The sequence below is a fragment of the Leptodactylus fuscus genome, chromosome 1 (genome assembly GCF_031893055.1).
Source record: "Leptodactylus fuscus isolate aLepFus1 chromosome 1, aLepFus1.hap2, whole genome shotgun sequence".
Lineage (NCBI taxonomy): Eukaryota > Metazoa > Chordata > Amphibia > Anura > Leptodactylidae > Leptodactylus > Leptodactylus fuscus.
Window position 1 is genome coordinate 101,396,829 of NC_134265.1, and position 19,485 is coordinate 101,416,313.

General features: G+C 38.4%; 1 protein-coding gene across 7 annotated transcripts in view; it reads right to left on the minus strand.

The window, feature by feature from the left end:
• The window catches only part of RIMBP2 (RIMS binding protein 2), a 351,407-nt gene that overhangs the window by 101,913 nt on the left and 230,009 nt on the right, over nucleotides 1-19,485 (minus strand). For 6 of the 7 annotated variants that reach the window (XM_075274730.1, XM_075274757.1, XM_075274748.1 and 3 more), the window contains 2 exons: nucleotides 8,845-8,949; nucleotides 2,725-2,775 (listed from right to left, as the gene is read on the minus strand). In XM_075274730.1, the coding sequence (XP_075130831.1) occupies nucleotides 2,725-2,775; nucleotides 8,845-8,949 (156 nt within the window). Of the gene's footprint in view, nucleotides 1-2,724; nucleotides 2,776-2,898; nucleotides 3,031-8,844; nucleotides 8,950-19,485 lie in introns of all 7 variants that reach the window. The other variant, XM_075274789.1, reaches the window with a different exon arrangement.

Consider the following 19,485-nt stretch of genomic DNA (forward strand, 5'->3'; position numbering starts at 1 on the left):
TGCCCCACCACTGGAGTATATGTCTCTTTTTCAGGTCAATAGGAGATGCCTAAAACTGGGTATTAATTTCACTTGGTGACATCAGTAAAGAGCCACATGTGTGGAAACTGTGCTAAATACTAAAGAAAAGGAATGCCATAGCTTTAAAGCAAGTTCACATGTCATGCCTATTCTGACATGTTGATGCCATGTAAGATGACAACATATAGCCAAGAATTTGTTCTAATCTGATTTGAAATTAACTTTGCATTAGTCAAGCTGAATGCTCTGCTGAATGCAGCGTACAGATTTGTGGCAGTAACATGTCAAATCCATGGTTTTAATCCAAAGTTCAGGTTTGGAGTTCTGCCACAGACTTTCTTTCAAATCATTTGTTCATTTTTGCATGATCTACAAGAGAAATGTAATATTTCATTGTAGATCAGGTCCTTTAAGACAATATCTCCATATGGAATTACTACTTGCAAATTTCTGTAGTATGTGTGTTAATTCACCACAATGTTGTGAACATCCAGGATTAGTCTCCATAACATAAGGACAACAAATGTATTGATTATTATTAACATTGCCTTGGTGTTTCATGTCCAGTCACAAGTATATAGTTCACTCTGATGGGGAACATTTCTCTTTTCCTTCATTGTTCCCCATTATATACTGTTACGCAGTTATCTTTACCTACTTGTATAGATCTACAAACCGTAAACATAAAGTTAATTCTTTGAAATCAATATTGATTTTTATACCTAAAACTGTGATTAATTCCTTGGCCGTTATGTATGATATACATTTGTATGATATACATAGGGAACAAATGTGGAGAAAATGTGAGTTGAGGAATATATAAAAATATATTGATATTATGCACGGTACCATTGTATTATGCTATTACATTGGCAGCAATGATGTCTGTAAAGGAGTAACCCATGCTAAATCTATATTGCATAGAGATTTTTTAAGTGCATTTATTTATTTATTTTTACTATTGTGTAGGGGTTGTATGATGAACATTTTTGGAATATACATAATTAACCTATCTAACTTCCTTTGAATAGAAAACAGGCTGTAATTTTCCCACTTGAGGGTGTCTCGGGCATCTGTCCCTTTACAAGTACCCCACCTGTGTCTACCATTATGACTGCAGGTATTTACTGGGTTATGCCCTAGTTTATATATTCATGCTTATTTTCTTGCTTTGGTTCAGTGCAGGTATTTTACCTATTAATTTCTATTAATGACAACCTAGAAATCCCTCGTATTATTAGTTTACTCTTATGACTATTTAGTCATTTCTTTGAATGCACATTACATTTACTCTGGGGGACATATTTGTTATTGTGTGGTATTGGCATATTATAGCCTCCCAATTATTGTGTATATTATATGTAGATGTCACTAGAGATGGATATTTAGTTGTGGTTATGTGCACTGATACCTTATAGCATTATTGTCGCCATATAAACATCAGCAGGAAATTTGTCAGTTATTCTTGATAATTTTTCAATATATCTTCATGATTGCATGGTTTGACATTTCGGTGGTGTGTACTTGTATTATGTCTTCTTGTGTCTTCTCTCTGGCAGTTTGTATCATCTGCCCCGCTGTATAAATTCCCCCTTATACTTTTATGATATTTTCAAATAAATATTTATTATATTTTATATTATACTTTTGGTGTGATATATATATTTCTTTGCCTTCGGGTCCCTTTTTCTTCTTAGGTTTTGTAATTTTCCCACTAGCAATGCTCTAGTTAAGCATTGCCAGAGAGAGTCTGTTCCGTACACATGTACTTAATGCTGTATATAGAGCTGTAGCATTTGTCAAAGAGGGGCATGTTAAAATGACTGTAACTCCGGTTTTATACCACCTAAAAAAATTGCTCTGGTATCACATGAAAGCTGAGCAGTACTAGCTATAAAAGAAATTGACATATCGCTAGTTAAGAACAGTTAACATTGCATATAAAGATCCCATTCCTGATTGTGTTTTAACTATTGATATCTATAACCTGTTCAATTTGTAGGTTATAGGTATAAGTATATTAAAAATGGTCAACAAACACAATAATAAAAAATAAATAAATAAAATGGGAGTTACACTTTAAGATAAATTCTAGATATATCATTCTGCCATATAACTGGTTGTGGTATGTGCGGATCTATAAAGGGCACTATAAATAGGGTTGTCCTGAAGAACTTGGGTCTTGTGTTTGAATCAGACCACAAGTCAATAACCAAGAGAAGCAAATTCGTTTTCTATTTTTCTTGCCTTAGTGTGCTAGGCGTATGTGTGAGGGAGTGTAGATGGTGAAGAGATAGAAGCCAATATTGGGGAATGCAATTTCTTTAAAATCCTGGGAAATACAATATAATTTTGGTGATACAATATATAAACATGATAAAACAGGATTACAGTATATAGTCTATTCTAACGTTGTTATTATTGGACTACAGGAGATTCTTATTGGAGAGTCTACCAGAAGCAGATTTCATATTGCGACTTGTATCTCCAAAAAGCAATAATACAGGCAAAAATTCCTAAAATACAGATTCTTATTTTCACCTATTTATAATCCCTACTGTGGATTAAAATAACAATGAACATAAAGAAAAGGTAAAACAGCTGGCAAGGATGGCATTACATATGTAAAAACTAAACCTAACAGACCTATAAATGTACATATCTAAAGCTCTCAGTCAAAAAAACCTTTATATTCTTACTCACCTCTAGTAGCTGGACTGCACCCTCATGTTCCTTCTTGGCTTCGACCTGGGCCTTTAGACAAAGAAGAGAGTTGAACATTGGTGTATCTCAGCTATTGGAGAATCACAGAAATCCTCATATGTGACTTAATGTTACCAATTTCAGCATGCAAGTGTACAACAGCAAATTACTAACTTGTAGGGGAGAGTAATCTCTGTTCAGAACTGCACAGAACAGGTCAGGTGTTAGAACATCTGTCATACCTTCCTCAAAGATAAGAACAGTCATTTCTTCCCCAGACAGTACAGATATAAAGCACTTATTGTCCTATACCAATAAAGCAGTATAAGAAATATCAGATTAAAAATCTCTGCACCATTTATCAACACAAGCAAAATCAATGGCCGTCTCAGCTCACAGTTGCATGGAAACGGAATAAGAATTAGTTTACTTTGTCTTTGACCAATATTTAGCTCCATTAAAAAGCTTTCAACCTTGATAAGCAACTAAATGGAGTCTGAAATTGTTCAGAACATTCTTATTATACAACCTATCCCAGCTACCAATATGTTCACTTGATCCAGAATGTATTTTATGTTAATCCTATGATTTCAGTTTCCGAAAACACTTTTGTTTTTGATGGTTAAATAAGTAAAAAGATAATATCAATCCATCAATGATCCCTTTAAATTTGCATTGGTGCATCAGTTCACCCAGGATTAAGGTCTCCTAACCCTAGCCTAGTATATTTTGTGTAATGTTTGTGTATAGTTAGTGTCCCCGACATTTCCCACTGCAGAATCTACTACCAAATGTTTAACTGTAGCGGTGGCCATACACATTACAGGAACACCAGCCAAATCCAGCAGACCAACCAATTATCAAATTGTTATGTCCCAACTTTTCACAATTGCAAATGTTGAAGAAAAGTGTTGAGCATGTTGGATTTCAACATGACCGATTCCTTTGTTCTCAAAGGAGATACCTGGTGCCTGGTGGGGAAGGAGCACCCAGTAGATCACATGGTAACAATGTCAAAGATACAACATTACATTAGCTTTGCTGTAGAAGTTTCTGGACTTGTAAGAAGGTGAAGGTTAATCTCCTTAGTGGGTGAACATAGTGTCTCTACCCAATACAGAATAGCAGTCCTTGTATAGCATTATATTACAGAGATATTTCAGTGTTGTGTGTCTGACTGTTGTACTGCCGTGCTAATGCCGTATTTCCCTTGCATGTGCAAAGTGTAAGGTGGTACAGTAGTTACTCCCAGATGTTAAACTAGGTAAGGAATTACTTTGGAACGTCTTGTAGAATGATACCATGATGCCATCGTATGGTGCATATGTTAAGGCAGGGCAAAGGCACCCTGTATAAGAGTGCCATCTCAAGGGGTCTGTTTGCGTAAGCTGTACCCGTCTGTTGTTTTTCTACACTAAAGTTTTAATTGCGGGACATGAGCATCTGGTGGTTTTCCTTGCTGAAATGACAATACTACTACACCAGTAGGGCACCAGTAGGGCACATCCAGTAGGAGACTTGCCAGCGTGGCTACATTACAGCTTAGGGCTGCCAGTTACATCTCCCCTATTTAACCTTCTGGTTGAAGGCTTAATCTGGAGCTACTTTAAAGACAGACTTTAAAAAACAGTACTGGGTACAGAAAAATAAGTGCCATGTAATGTAAGTTTCTGCAACTCTCAATCTCTTACACAGTGCCTACCATAGTGGCATTTTAAATGAATAAAAATCTATTTGACAGAGTCATACCTTGGTTACAGAAATTACTATATACTGTGGTTCCTTCATTCTACAAATTGGTCTCGGTAGTCCTTAGTCCTTGATTTTATTCTGATATATTGCAGTATAGTGCAGTTATTGCACTAGCTTTATTTTAATATAATTTTTATTGACAAATGCCATGAGTTCCCATCACTGCTTCCAATTTTTTCAGCAAGCAGAACATAATAATTTGCAACCAAATAAAAATCAAATGGAAAGCTGTAAGATATCATTGAAGTCAATGTAACCCGTGGTCCCCCTGTTTGTTTGTTTTTTATGTAGATTGTGAGCCCCATATTGGGCTCACAATGTACATTTTTACCTATCAGTATCTCTTTGGAATATGGGAGGAAATCCACACAAACACGGGGAGAACATACAAACTCCTTGCAGGTGTTGTCCTTGGCAGGATTCGAACTCAGGACTCCAGAACTACAAGGCTGCAGTGCTAACCACTGAGCTACCGTGTTGCCCCCCCCCTTTGTTTGTAATGCTAAAAAAAGATGTGGTTATAGAGACTAAAGACTCCAACTGATAGTTATATATCACTTATTTTATTTACCGTATATAATCGAATATAAGCCGACCCGAATATAAGTCGAGGCACCTAATTTTACCACAAAAAACTGGGAAAACTTATTGACTTGAGTATAAGCCGAGGGGGGGAAATGCAGCAGCTACCAGAAAATTTCAAAAATTAAAATGGTCAGAGTTTTTGGGTGCAGTAGTTGCTGGGTGCTGGGGGAAGAGTAGGGGGTGTTTTGGTTGTCTGTCTGCCCCTTCCCTGAGCTTGAGGACTGTTTTTAATTCCCCCACTTGGAATTCAGTCTGGCTGAATATAGGGTATCTGCAGTGCTCCTACTAACCCCTTCCCGACGGAACAGGAGCACTGCAGATACCCTATATTCAGCAGACCGGGCACTTTCAGACACATGGATACCTTAATGTGTTTGTGTTTCACAGTAATTTTCTACTTTTGTATGTATTCTAGGGAAAGGTGTGTTTTATTTTTATTTATTTTTTTGCACTATTTTATGGGAGATTCTATACATTGATATTGTGGCTGGTCATAGACCCCCACCCCCCTAAAAAAAAAAAAAAAAATTATAATAATTTTTTTTTTTTTTTTTGCTGACTCGAGTATAAGCTGAGATGTGCATTTTCAGCACAAAAACTGGGCTGAAAAATTCGGCTTATACTCGAGTATATACGGTATTACATAGTTACATTGTAGATGAGGTTGGATAAAGACATTAGTCCATCAAGTCCAACCTATAACCCTACAATCCCTACAGTGTTGATCCAGGGTAAGGCAAAAAACAAAAAAAAAACCATGAGGCTTATGCCAATTGCCCTATTTCACTGATCTGGTGTTCAAGCACCAACTACACTTCAGAGATATCCAAACAACGTGTAAAGTAAGAGACTTGTGAACGTTTTCAGTCTAAGTATGGCCTTCCTCAGACTCCACAATACATAGAATATAAAAAACTGTTATAAAAAAACTGTATACGCTATTCAAAAATATGTGATATACAGCAGAAAGATATACAGTAACAAATGTGTTTTTCTTTAAGTCAAGCACAAATCTCAGGATCAGGATCTTCAGAATATTCAGAGTACTTGTAAAAATGCTGGTTTTGATGTCCTTTCCGTTTTGTGATAGAGTATCCATGCTGTTATCCTTAACAATGTATACTGTTTGAATATAAGGACTATGTACTATGTACTATGTTCCTCACAGTGGAAACTGACAGGTTAAATCTCTGAGACAAGTTTTTGTATCCTTCCCCTGAACAACTATGTTGAACAATCTTTGTTTTCAGATCATTTGAGAGCGGGCTGTCCATGCTCGGCCACCATCAAACTTAACTGAACTTGAATTGTTTTGTAAAGAGGAATGGTTCAAAATCCCTTCATCCAGGATCCAGGAACTGATTAAAAGCTACAGGAAGCGACTAGAGGCTGTTATCTTTGCAAAAGGAGGATCTACGAAATATTAATGTCACTTTTCTGTTGAGGTGCTCATACTTTTGCACCGGTCAAATTTTGTATTAATGCATATTACACATTTTCTGTTAGTACAATAAACCTCATTTCAATCCTGAAATATTACTGTGTCCAGCAGTTATTAGATATATCAAACTGAAATGGCTGTTGCAAACACCAAAATATTTAGAACTAAAAATGATTAAGATTAATAGGGGTGCCCAAACTTTTTCATAGGACTGTATGTGCTGCAAATATGTGTAGAAATATAGTGAAGTTCTCATCATCATACAGGAGGGGTCTTCTGCTTAGGACCACTGATCCAAAGCTCGGAATATCAGACCTACTGAGACAGCTTCATTTAGAAAACCTCAGAGAGCCATATATAAATGCAATAATAGGCAGCATATTTGACAGAATCCCTATATACTAGCCAAACTATTTTCCACACACCTAAGAAACAGATTTCAGAAAAAAAGGGCTTGAAATTAATTTCAAATAACCTGTGCGCAGGAATAGGCCCTATAATCTCTCTTTTACAACACATGGACTGTAGATCATTTCTTATATTTTATAAATTGTATATACTGTGCACCATACCTTGTATGTATGTTGTATAATATGTATATATGTCATGATGGATTGCATTGTTATATTAAGTTGACACAAGTAGGTCCTTAAACCATATATATATATGGTTTATATATAGCTATTGTCCAGGAAGTAGAGCAGTCTGTGGCCGAAGCCTCATAGTGTGCGAAGGTTCCCTGTACTGAGTGGGGCAAGCATTAAGTCATATGCGTGGAGCAGTTGTCTAGATGGTGCCTGACAAAGGGTGAATCTCAGAAGATCTTAATTATAATGTACCATCACTCAGTTGCAAGTTAGGTGCTCAGGAAAGGCCTCTCACAGCCATATCATCGGAATAAGAAATTTTCGGCACTCAGAATTGACTTCCACAGTACATTGGATGTAGTGAAATGGAGAATAATAGAATGGAAGCCAATCTATATAGGCTTCTATCCCATTCTTCTCCATTTCACCACATCCGATATACTGAGGAAGGTCCGTGGGACCTTCACTGATGTGATATAGGTCTTCATATTGCCTAAATCTTATCAGTCTGGATGGAGTTGGCTCTGGGAAAATCTGCTGTGGCTTTGGATATACTGATAGCATGCAGGGAGGATCTACAAGCAATGGACTGGAAACATGAATAGCAGCCTATTGCGCTCAGTTGCCAGTCTAGTGAAAGAAGGGGAATAGGACTCTGGAGGATAAGACCTAATACTAATATAGTGTCTGCCTTTGAGACTGGGCCTGGGGAGCATAGTCATGGAGGAGGGCGGTTTTCAAGGCCATCGCTGAAGTGGTATAAGATTTCATAGTACCTAGATATTAGTCATGTGGGTGGGGTTATCTCTGGGAGAATATGCAGTGGTTTTAGAGATAGTGTCAGCATGGAGGGAGCCATGGAGGAGTTACAAGTAAACCCTTTGTGTTCAGTTGCAAGCTTAGTGAATGAAGAGGAATAGGGCTCTGGAAGGCCTAAAGCTTCGTAAAAGAATATATCCACTTGATGTTCAGTGGAAGCTGGATTAACATTTGGACTCTGTGTGAAGTAAAATGGCCATCTGGGATTGGTAGCTGCCCTCCTATGTATATACAGTAATGCTGAGTGAATGAAGCTGTGGGAGTCAATCAGAGTGGAAAACGTGAATGGAACAATGGCCAGTCACCTTTGGGAAACATACTGAGATCTATGAGGGGTGAACATTGTTTAGCTGGTATGAAAAGTTGTGCATATGTTGGGTTCCAAAATGTTCAAGCACCCTTGCCCTACAGAGTAGCCAATGGCCTACAAAGAGTCAATGCCCCCTGGAATGTACTGCAACCATGATGCTTATTATGCCCTTTTAGGTCGAGGCCACATGTTGCAGAAAGATGCAATTTTCTGCAGATTTTGCTGCATTATTTTGATCCAAAGCCAAGAGTGGATTAAGAAATATAAGCGTTCCCTTCCTACATTATTTCCATGGAGGTTCCATTTTTACTATTGGGATTTTCCAGCTTTTAGATATTGATGACTACTTTTGGGTTTATACACATGTAGTGCCAGAAGCTGTCATCCTAAATATATGTCCTCAGTAACAATAGGCTGGAAAACCCTTTTTATTTATTGTGCTGTAAAGTAAAAAAGAAAAGCAAAAAAATCTGCTGAACTGTTGTGGTATGCAATTCATTGTCAAGAACACCATCCTATATGATAGAAGAGGGGATTATAGGACATATGTTTATAAGTCATATTTTATATGTTAGGTGAATGTGCTTAGCCAGTGAGCTGCAATATACAGTTTTGTGTCCTCTTACCTTTTGTAGAAGCTCAATCTCCTGCTGTTTTGCATTGAGAACAGCCAAGGCTTGCTCATGCTCTAATTCCAGCTGTTGCCGCCGCTCAGCAGCCTCTCGCATATGCTGTTGGATGAATGCAAAATATTAAATGATGCATCAATGTCATTGTTCTACATGTCAAGAGTGAAAACTAAGAACTATAGCAACCAGAACAATATAACGGGGCTTCTGATTATAGCAAATTGAAAAATAATTTATTTTTTATATAGTTTGGCTAGTCCAAAATACAGCAAAGAACTGACTTGTAGTGTACCTCCAGTTATAAAACAACTTACTATAAATGAACTTTCCAGTATATCTTATGGAAAGGGAGGAGGAGGATAATAATAATAATACATTTTATTTATATAGCGGCAACATATTCTGCAGCACTTTACAGATTGTAGGGTTCTTGTACAGACAAAATGAGGCATTACAGAGTAGTGAGTCAACTCACACAATGAGACTGAGGGCCCTGCTCACAAGAGCTTACAATCTATGAGGTAGAGGGGCTGGCACAAGAGGTAGCAGGGACAGCATAGGAAGTAGCTTTGCTTATACAGTGGTCCAGCTGTTTTTTTTGTTTGTTTTTTTGTAAATGTAGATTGTGAGCCCACATAGAGCTCACAATGTACATTTTTCCCTATCAGTATGTCTTTTTTGGAATATGGGATGGAAATCCATGCAAACACAGGGAGAACATACAAACTCCTTGCAGACGGTTTTTTGCCCTTGGCGGGATTTGAACACCAGGACTCCAGCGCTGCAAGGCTGCAGTGCTAACCACTGAGCCACCGTGTGGCCCCTTGGTCCAGCTGTTTTTGTGATAAAAGTTATTTTCATCATGTATATAAATTATGTTGTATGAACCATGAATTGTCGTGTCCTTTAATGTGCAGATGGTGCCTGGACATATAAAATTACAATCCGATACAACATCATATCTTGTAGGGTAATTCGGGAGTGTGAACAGTGGAGGGTTAGTTTTCAGGATTCTAACTGTGATAGGCTTGTCTGAAAAGATGTGTGTTTAGTTTTCGCTTGAAGCGGTAGAAATTAGGCGTTAATCTGACTATCCAGGGTAGAGCATTCCAGAGGAGTGGTGCAACTGGTGAGACGTCTTCGATACGGGAGTGGAAGATTGAGATGATAGAGGATGTTAGTCTTAGATCAATGACTGAAAAGAGAGCATGGCTTGGGTGATAAACAAAGATGAGGGAGGAAATGTAGGGAGGAGCAGCATTATGGAGAGCCTTGTGGATGAGGGTGATAACTTTATATTTTATTCTATAATGAATAGGCAGCCAACGTAGCGACTGGCACAGACCGGAGGCATCACTGTAGCGTCTAGACTGATAGAGGAGCCTGGCCGCTGCATTCAGAATAGATTGTAGAGGGGAGAGTTTAGTGAGGGGAAGACTGATTAGTAAGGAGTTACAGTAGTCAAGGCGAGAGTGAATCAGGGCGACAGTAAGAGTCTTTAATGTTTCCGTGGTAAGAAAGGACACATTTTGGAGATGTTTTTGAGGTGGAGACGACATGAACATGCGAGTGATTGGATATTGTTGGTGAAGGACAGTTCTGAGTCAAACATAACCCCGAGGCAGCGAGCATACTGTATAGGAGTTATGGTAAGGCCATAGACTGAAATGGAGATATTAAGGTTATGTCTGTTAGACCTGTGGAAACTACAGTAGTTCAGTCTTTGAGAGATTCAGTTTCAGATAAAGCTAAGACATGATATTTGAGACAACATAGAGACAGTCAATGGTGTTCTGTATTAGTCCAGGGGTAATGTTACAGGATGAGGAATATAGTTAGGTATCATCAGCATAAAGATGGTACCTGAAGCAACATCTGAAGGAAGGTCACCAATATGAGATCTGTGAGTGACAGACACTCAGAACCCCCATCGATCAGCTATTATCATCAACTGATACACAGAGAATGGAGCAGGAAGCAGACAGTGTTGTTCTTTGTGTTCTGCTAGGTGTACATTGGAATTGAAAAAACGCATTCTCTCATGAATATTTGCATTACATTATATACTACTACTAATAATAATAATAAATATGTACAGTAAATGAAAAAAAATTAGGTCAACACATACTTGCAGAGTCTCCCAAAATATTAGGGAGGCTCCTGCACTATCTCCGAGAGTCAAGGAAGGGTGAAAAAAATCAGGGCTGAGGAGTCAGTAGAACAAATCAGTCCAACTCTTCTACTTCAACAGACAGACTCCAACTCCAATCAGAAGCAGTAAAGCTTGTTCAATTCATCAATTATATAGTATAATTAAAAATAATCATATTAATTTACTAGAGTTGGTAACTTTTTTTTTTTTATTCTGACTCCACCCAAAATTGGCCCTGACTCTGATTCCATACTGACTCTGACTCCATGACTCTGAGTTCCCTGGAACAATCTCCCAAACCCATCAGAATGATCCCTCACCTGCCAGAATTTTGCTCATATTATACGTGACATGGGTACTTTATGTGCCAGTGACATCATTAGAGGGGCGGGATAGCACATTGTATGTTAAGGTAAAAAAAGGGCTTTAAGGCCCAAAAGGCGAAAAAGCAGCTGACAATTTCTCTGTGTCCCTCGACAAAAGTTGTCATGTATGCGTTAACAGAAGACAAAAAATGGAAGTGATCGCTGGGCTAGTTTACGCTCATACCCATGATTAATATAGTCTTTGGATTCTTTTTTGATCACAGAGGAGACTTTGCAGGATAAAGCCTTAGTAAATACCATTTGCTTTTGCTCCACTCAGGCCGCTGTTGAGATAATTATGGACTAAAATATGAAGACAGGCAGAAACACACCTTTATCTGTGAGTAACCAGAGAGTAATAGGACAATATATGCAAACCGGGAATGCTAGGCTGTGGTTGTAAAAGTGGCTGATTAAAGGCATTATCTGTACACATAATAACCAGCTGACACTTGATATTGTTGACAGCCCTTGATTAAAACACTTAAAAACTGTGGAAAACCACACATTTCATGCATGACAAATGTCCTTCCTGTCTCTGTGCATCAGACATCTGTAGCTTGACATCCCACGTAATGAGTGTCAGCGCATTTAACCCAGTGTGTGTCACTGTGATATTCTGCAGCAGAGAAAACTCAAGATCAGCATGTAGAGAGAAGTATAGGAAATATGCTAGAAAACTGCTACATATAAGCCATAAGGTAACAAAAATATTAACATTACCTAAACTGTGGATACGAGAAAAATCAAGAAAACTCAAATCCTAATGTTCAAATTTCTGCATGCTTCATTGGCAGCCAAATGAAAAATCAATGGAAAAATGAACATTTGGAAACAATACCAAGTGATTTTATAACAACTAATAATGCCACGTAGGGACCTTCAATGTGCATAGAAACAAACCTTTGTGGCACAAACCAAAGTCATGCAAGGATAATCATCTTTATATGGATATGCAAAGCAGCTTGCAAATGTACCATGGGTGGACTTGCTTTGCCTACAGACAGCCATGGCACAGGCAGAGGCTAAAAATATCATTCACAGCAGTGATTCCAGGGGTGACAGTAATTCCATAGAAGACTATGGGTCCATTCATACAAAGTTTTTTGGCAAGGATTTTGGCGCTGAATCTGTGTCAGAATCCACATGGAAAAAACACCTCCACATCGAGTTCTATGGGTTCTGCTAGTGGAAAAAAAAGCTTCCTTCAAAAACCAATGCAGTCAATGGGAGGCGTAAAATCCAAGTGGAACTGGCAAAAACCGCTAGCAGTTTTTCAAGGTCCTTACACTGTGCTGGAGGAAAAAAACATTTCGTAATTCCTGAAGCAGGTTTTTTCCTCGCCAAAAAAAACTGTGTGAATGGACCCTAAGAACTCCTGCGTCTCGGTAGATCCATTCCCAGTAATCTTTCAGGCTGATTTGTAAATGCATAAGAAGATGAATATTTATGTACTGCATGGTTTATGGCCATAAAGGTATGATTCATCTACTATTAAAGGCTCCTAACAAGGCATTATCATAAGTTATGGAGGCATTTTGGCCCTAACAGACTCCCTTTAAGAATTTTTGAAGTTCATGGTAGAAGATGTGGAGCAAGGATGCTTTAGCACTGTGTTTTGGAGCTCCTCGCCTATCTGCAAAGCATATAACAAAAATCAGAAACTTATATTTGGATATTCAGAAATATTTGCTCTTCCATTCTCTGAAAATTTCAGTACCTAGTTTATTTTTGTCCACCTTTACCTTAGAGCTTGGATCTAGAGGTTTTCCCAAAAGTAAAAGATAGTCTGTCAGCAGGAAAGGTGTAATCACAGTACTGACAGTATCCTGTAGTGCCCTTCACTTTCCAAATATGCCTTTGTTATTCAGCATTTCAGCTCCATTATTATCATTGTTTTATTCATGTGCAAATGAAGTGAAAAACACTTTGGGGTGTTTCTTATCTTTCCTGGGCTTTGCTCTATGCAGTAGTTTACAACTCTTGAGCAGTAGTTAGAGGAAGTAATCTGCAGCACAGATCAAAGTATATGGGAGATTAAAAAAAAATATCCCAAAAGCCCTTTTTTTTGTCTAATTTGCATATGAATAACAAAGCAATTTTCTTGTTTATGGAGCTACAATGCTGAATAACATAGGTATAACTGGAGGTGTGCAGGAACTTTCTATAGTCTGAAACTTGCGCAATTTTCTTATTGTGGTCAGGTCATCTTTTTGTTTAGGTAATGTCCCTGTCTGATAACGTGGACACAATAAGGAAATTATGGCTGCGTTGCTGACAAATGCCAGAAAAAAATGTTTAACTTTTAATTTGCTATCAATTCAAATATTGTTACGTTTATAGAAAATAACTCTTTAAGGACTCTCACAAACCAATTCAATATTTTAACATGCTAACAAGATAAATACTGGGTGGCCACATACAGACATATTCTATTTGGGGTAAACCTCTTGTGATAGAATATCACAAAACCATGATTCTCTAAAAGCACTGCTGGGGTTTGCTTCACTAAGTGGATGTTGACAAGTGGACTTAAAAGCAGGAGTGAACATACTAATACTTTAGTGTTTAATGTAATTTGGAAAATGGCTAACAAGATTGGACATTTAGTGCTCTGGAAGTGCAGAATGCAACACTGAGGGCAACTGACAATCTTGCTGCTCTCTGAGCAAGCAGTCAGTGGGTTAGGTATGGAGGTGGGAGAGTTGGAAGGTCAACAAGAAGACCAAACAAGGAGCTGGGAATAATAGAAAGGGTGGAAGGGGCTCTAAGAAAAGTAAGGCCACTCCTGTTTCTGTTCATCCAAACAAAATTGCCAAGCTGGGTGATGTATGGATGTCCGTGTCAGAAATGGCAGTCCTAGTGGATATTGCTCTCTTTAACAGCTGGGAAGACAATACCACTAGTACTAGGCCAAGGCAGTTCATGGTTATAGGGAACTCTATAATCAGGAGTACAGATAGAATAATTTGTCAACAACACCGCCTCTACTGAATGGTTTGCTCTTTCCCTGGTGCCAGAGTTCAGCATGTGGTGGAACGGGTGGACAAATTGCTAGATTAGGCTGAAAAAAAAACAAACAGCTGTTGTGGTCCATGTGGATACCAATGACAGAATAAGTGATAGGTGGAATCGCCTTAAGAATAATTTTAGAGAACTAGGCTCTAAGCTGAAGGGAAGATCCTTAAAGGTTGTATTCTGTGGAATACTGGCTATGCCATACGCAACAAAAGGAAAGGCATCGTAAGATTAGAGTTAAACACATGGATCAAGTCTTGGTGCAGAAAAGGAGGGTTTGGCTTCCTAGAGCATTGGGTTAACTTTTCATTGGGGTATAAGTGGTTTTCTGCAGATAGCTTGCACCTTAATGGAAAGGGATCTGCTGTGTTGGGGGAGAGAATTCTAGCAGGGAAACGAGGAATGGGGGAGGGATGGGCAGAATTTCCAGTGGTAAATGGGTCAAAGAGGGGACAGGCTGTAGAGGTGGATTGAGAAGTGGATTGTGGTGGGGGATTAGAACAGTTGATCCATTTGTTACAACCAAACAGTTCAGACAAATCTGGCCATAAAACATCAAGAATATAAATTTCTGGAAATTAATTTGTAAACCTGGTGGGTAATGTTCACAAATGCCAGAAGCCTTTCAGGCAAACCGGCGGAGCTTAGGGTGACTGTGGGTGATAGGTGACTAGATTCCTCATATAATTGGGTTGTTAACATTCAGGGTTTACACTCACACTTTAAAAGCAAAATGGATCAGCGGATATTCCATAATTTGCGACTGACTTCATGGCTACCCATCATCGCTGCCCATTATATGAGAATACATCCATAAACTCAAAATAACCACTAAAGATCAATCACAAGGACCACATTAGGATTGGTAAATAATAGGAATATATACAGATGTGAGGATGATTGGCGATCTCCATAGTGACTTCTCATCACTTGCTGTAATAATGCTTTATTATGGGAGTCTTTCCTCAGCAGCCAGCATGAGCTGCATCTTGATTACCTCTCCAACCAGTCACCAAGGCAACCAGTGAACGTAGGTTATGAGCGACGTACCATCAAGGAACTACCTGCAGCTCATAGCATGAACTCCCAGCAACTCTAGATGAAGAATTCGATTCCAGCAGGAGATCAGGCTCTTCAATGACAGCTCTGCATCTCCTTAACTATTACATGCCTAGAAATGTCACGTATGGTGGACAGAGCTGTAGGACAACAGAGCACATTACTGTGAGATTACGCACTAAATTGGCTCTTCTGACATGTCCACTTTAGCAAGTAACTGCATCTATAGCATAACAATTCTAGTGCTTTTTCTGTATTGTGCCGTCCCTATGTTATTCCCAATAGATGTGCCCAGTAGTAGGGTCAGTGTGTATACTTAAGAACCCTGAGGCTGAGGCCGCACAATGGGGACGATAGAACATCATTTTATATTCACTGTTTTTGACTTTTTAAAAGCCAGTTTTGATATAAATTTGTTGCAGTTTTTGAGTTGAAGCCAGGAACAGATTCAGCAGGAAGGAGAAATATAAGGGTATGTTCACATGGCAAACTTACTTTCAGGTGGATTCTGCCCCGATTCTGTCTCCCATTGCATTCAAAGAGAGGCAGAGATTGAAGCAGGAAACTGAATAAATATCGATCTCCCTCTTGCCACAGATTCTGCGGCTCAGGACTGTCCGCTGATCAGAGCCATTCATCTGGGCTTAACCAGCAATGGAAAACCACGACGGATTGTCAATGCTCTAATTTGACATTCTGCCACAGGGAACGGGCATGAGGGAGGGGGAGAGATTGTTGTTTAGAAAATAAAGACAAATTTGAGGTGGATATCAGCCTCAAATTCCTCTTTATTTTCCGCCATGTGAACTTATCTTTTACATTTCCCATTCCTCTTGAATTCACTCCTGGCTGTGGCTCAAAAACCAGATCAAAATCTGCACTAAACACAACAAGCTCTGATGCTTCTCAGGAACAAGAACAACCAGCCATTTCATGTCCTTCTACATCTAAATGCCACAAATGGCCAAATATCTGCCTTATCTTATAAATAGAGGGCAACTCTACTCAAAATGAACAATTAACACAATGTGATCTGCTCCACTATCAGTTTTTAAGTTCTGTCACATGCCAATACAAGGTTGCGCAGTTGCTCCTTAGCAGTCTGCTGCCATTCACTGTTTTCTAAGGAGCAACTCACTAGATCTTAAATACATACACAGCAGATGTCAGTGAAACTGGAACTACACGTTAAGTATGGCAAGGAGCATCGTACCTGTTTATGATAAGATAAGGAGCACCAAAGCTCCGGACATTCAAACTCCCATTGCTTTGTCTCCCTTTCATGAAACTTTAAAAAGAATACTTGTCATTAGATTTTTAGGGAGCAAAGCAACACCAGTCTTGTCGTTCACAATCAGTCATCTAGGCAGTGCTGGTGTGGTCACAAGGTCCTGGCTGTTAGCATATCCATTTTGTCATCAATTGATTTCCACCTGATAGAATTAGCATTGATTTTTCCATGCCAGTAGATTATCAATCAAGGCATTTCTTGCTGACCCTTAGGTGATAAAAGATTTCACATTTATTAAATGTTCTGGGAAGGAATAGTAGCTGGGTGCTGAGTTAACACTCATGTTGTGTAATAAAGTCACTGGGCATGGTTGCCAAATGTTAGTTTTTCCATTGGGTTTGCAATTTGCTGACTACAGGGCACAAAAGAACTTACACATTAGGTTGCAAACATTTCTAATCTCTCTTGTGTCCACTGGTTAGGTAATGTTAGTGTTTAGGGTACTTTTAAAGTGACATGAAGCATTGAGCCACTGCATGCTTTCCAAGGTACTGATTCAAGAGTATCTGCTTGAGCTCTGAATCCAATAGAGTCTATGCAGCAGTGCAGGGAGAGGTAATATAGGTATCTGTTCGAATTGCTTGTTCTATATCGTAGGTTCAGCCTTGTTGAGATTTACTACTTGCCATTCACAATTCCTTCAGTTGCTCTTCACTTTGACGTTATTAACAAATGACACACTGATGTTTTACAGAACAGAGGGGCTAAACAGAAATCGAGAAGCAAATGCCTGATTTTGTCACGTGGCAAATATAAGCTACTAACTGTTTCATTTAAAGGGAATTTGTCAGGATACTAAACCATGTCCTTATGCACTAGTGGTTTAGTATCCCAAATGTTCTTATACTAAGTCTGTCCCAAGGTGTTTAGGTAAAGCATTTAATAACTACCAAGAAAATAGTCTGCAGTGCTCCAGGCTCAACAAGTAGCGCATGTACAGTGAAGTGAGGTGTGCTGATCTTGGCGTCATTGCAGAACTGTGTATACTGTATGCCAGGAGCACCAGAGATGAGTCTCATGAGAACATTGGACTCATCTCTTAGCAATTATTAAAAGTTTGATCCAAACAACCCTGCAGCCAACAGACTTAGATAGACTTAGCAAAGGCATCTTTGGGACACTAAGCTACCGGTGAATGAGGGCGTGCTGAAAGTTTAGTGCCTGCTATAGGTTCCCTTTAATAAAACATAGATGAAAAAATATACATGCAGCAGTGTTACTAATCATAGATATTGAAAAAGTTAAAGCACAGGATTAAAAACCTTTATGACTGTCATTACCATAATGAGAGAAACTATAATATGAGAAAACTCACTCTCTTGACCTAGGTTAAAGGGTACCTTTAATTATAAAACAACTTTTTATAAATGAATAGTACAGCTAAGTAGAAGAAAATCTGTTTCCCTATTCACTTAATAAAGTGGTTATCCACTTTCTTACACCTTGCAAATGTATTTATTAGGAAATGGATAACCCCTCTAAGTTGCTCTTCTCCTCCTTATCCTCACTCAGACTCTTTATGTACATTCAGACTCTACATTCACCTCACCAACAGAACTCTATGAAGAATGACTATTGCCTCATTCTGTACTATAGTAGCCTGCTGAAACATACCTGTGTTCAAAGAGCAACCTGTATGTCTTTTTCAGCAGAATCCCCCCCCCCCACACACACATTGCCTCTCCATAGATGAATATGTAAAACGTCATTCAGCTAGTTAAATGGAAAAGGAAACATTTTTCTTAAATAATATATTACATAGTTTTTTATATTCACTTATACTATTCATTTATGAAAGTTGTTTTATAATTGGAGCAAGCTTTAAGTGATCCTCAACTTAAAGGGAGTGTCCAGGAAATACAGATTTGTCACACAAGACTATACTAGGTATTCATAAAACCAAGACCAGTCGTGAATTGTACAGGCATCAGAGTCAGCCTCAGAAGTCTACATTCAGACCTCGTGTGCACTGCCATGGTCTTTGACCTTATGCGTAATAACCTAAACATACTTGAGGATTCTCTGGTTAAATTATATCAGGCTGTAACCTTTCTTTAATTTAATGTGGTCTACCAATGCTATATCAGAACGTGGCTCACAAGCCAAACAGTTACAGACTTCTGCTGCAATGCATAGACTTAGTAAAGAAATTCACAGATTTTATTTGTATTTGTATTTATATTATATTTTATTTGTATTTCCTACTTCTTTCAATTCTATTTATTGGATACAATCTTTTGTGAGCATTTATTCCTTCTGCATTTAGAGCATATTCCAGTTTATCTTTCAGTGCTCTCTTAATTTGCGACCTCCTTCTTCCACTGCCTCAACATCCCTTTAATTTTCTTAAAGGATCATATATAATTCATTACTAACGTCACTCTCCCAACAGGGAATCCTAAGAACCTTTTAACACAAAAAACATAATTATGTCTAAATACACTGGGTAGGATAATAGCCAATTATCTTTTTAACCCCCTGAGTGCCAAGGGTCTATGCCAAGTGTACACCTCGGGGACACACACAATGTTGTGCTTTTCTCTAGGACTTCAGAATTTATTTTCAGTCTCTTTTTGTATCCACCTTTCCCTACATTGTACTCTGTGGTATTGAATATACCACAGAGTACAATGTAGGGAAAGGTGGATACAAAAAGAGTAAGGCATTTTATGCATTTTAAGGCTTTTTATGTTGTAATAAAAAAAATGCAACAGTGCATAAAATTATTAATCTTTTTAACTATATTTTGAAAA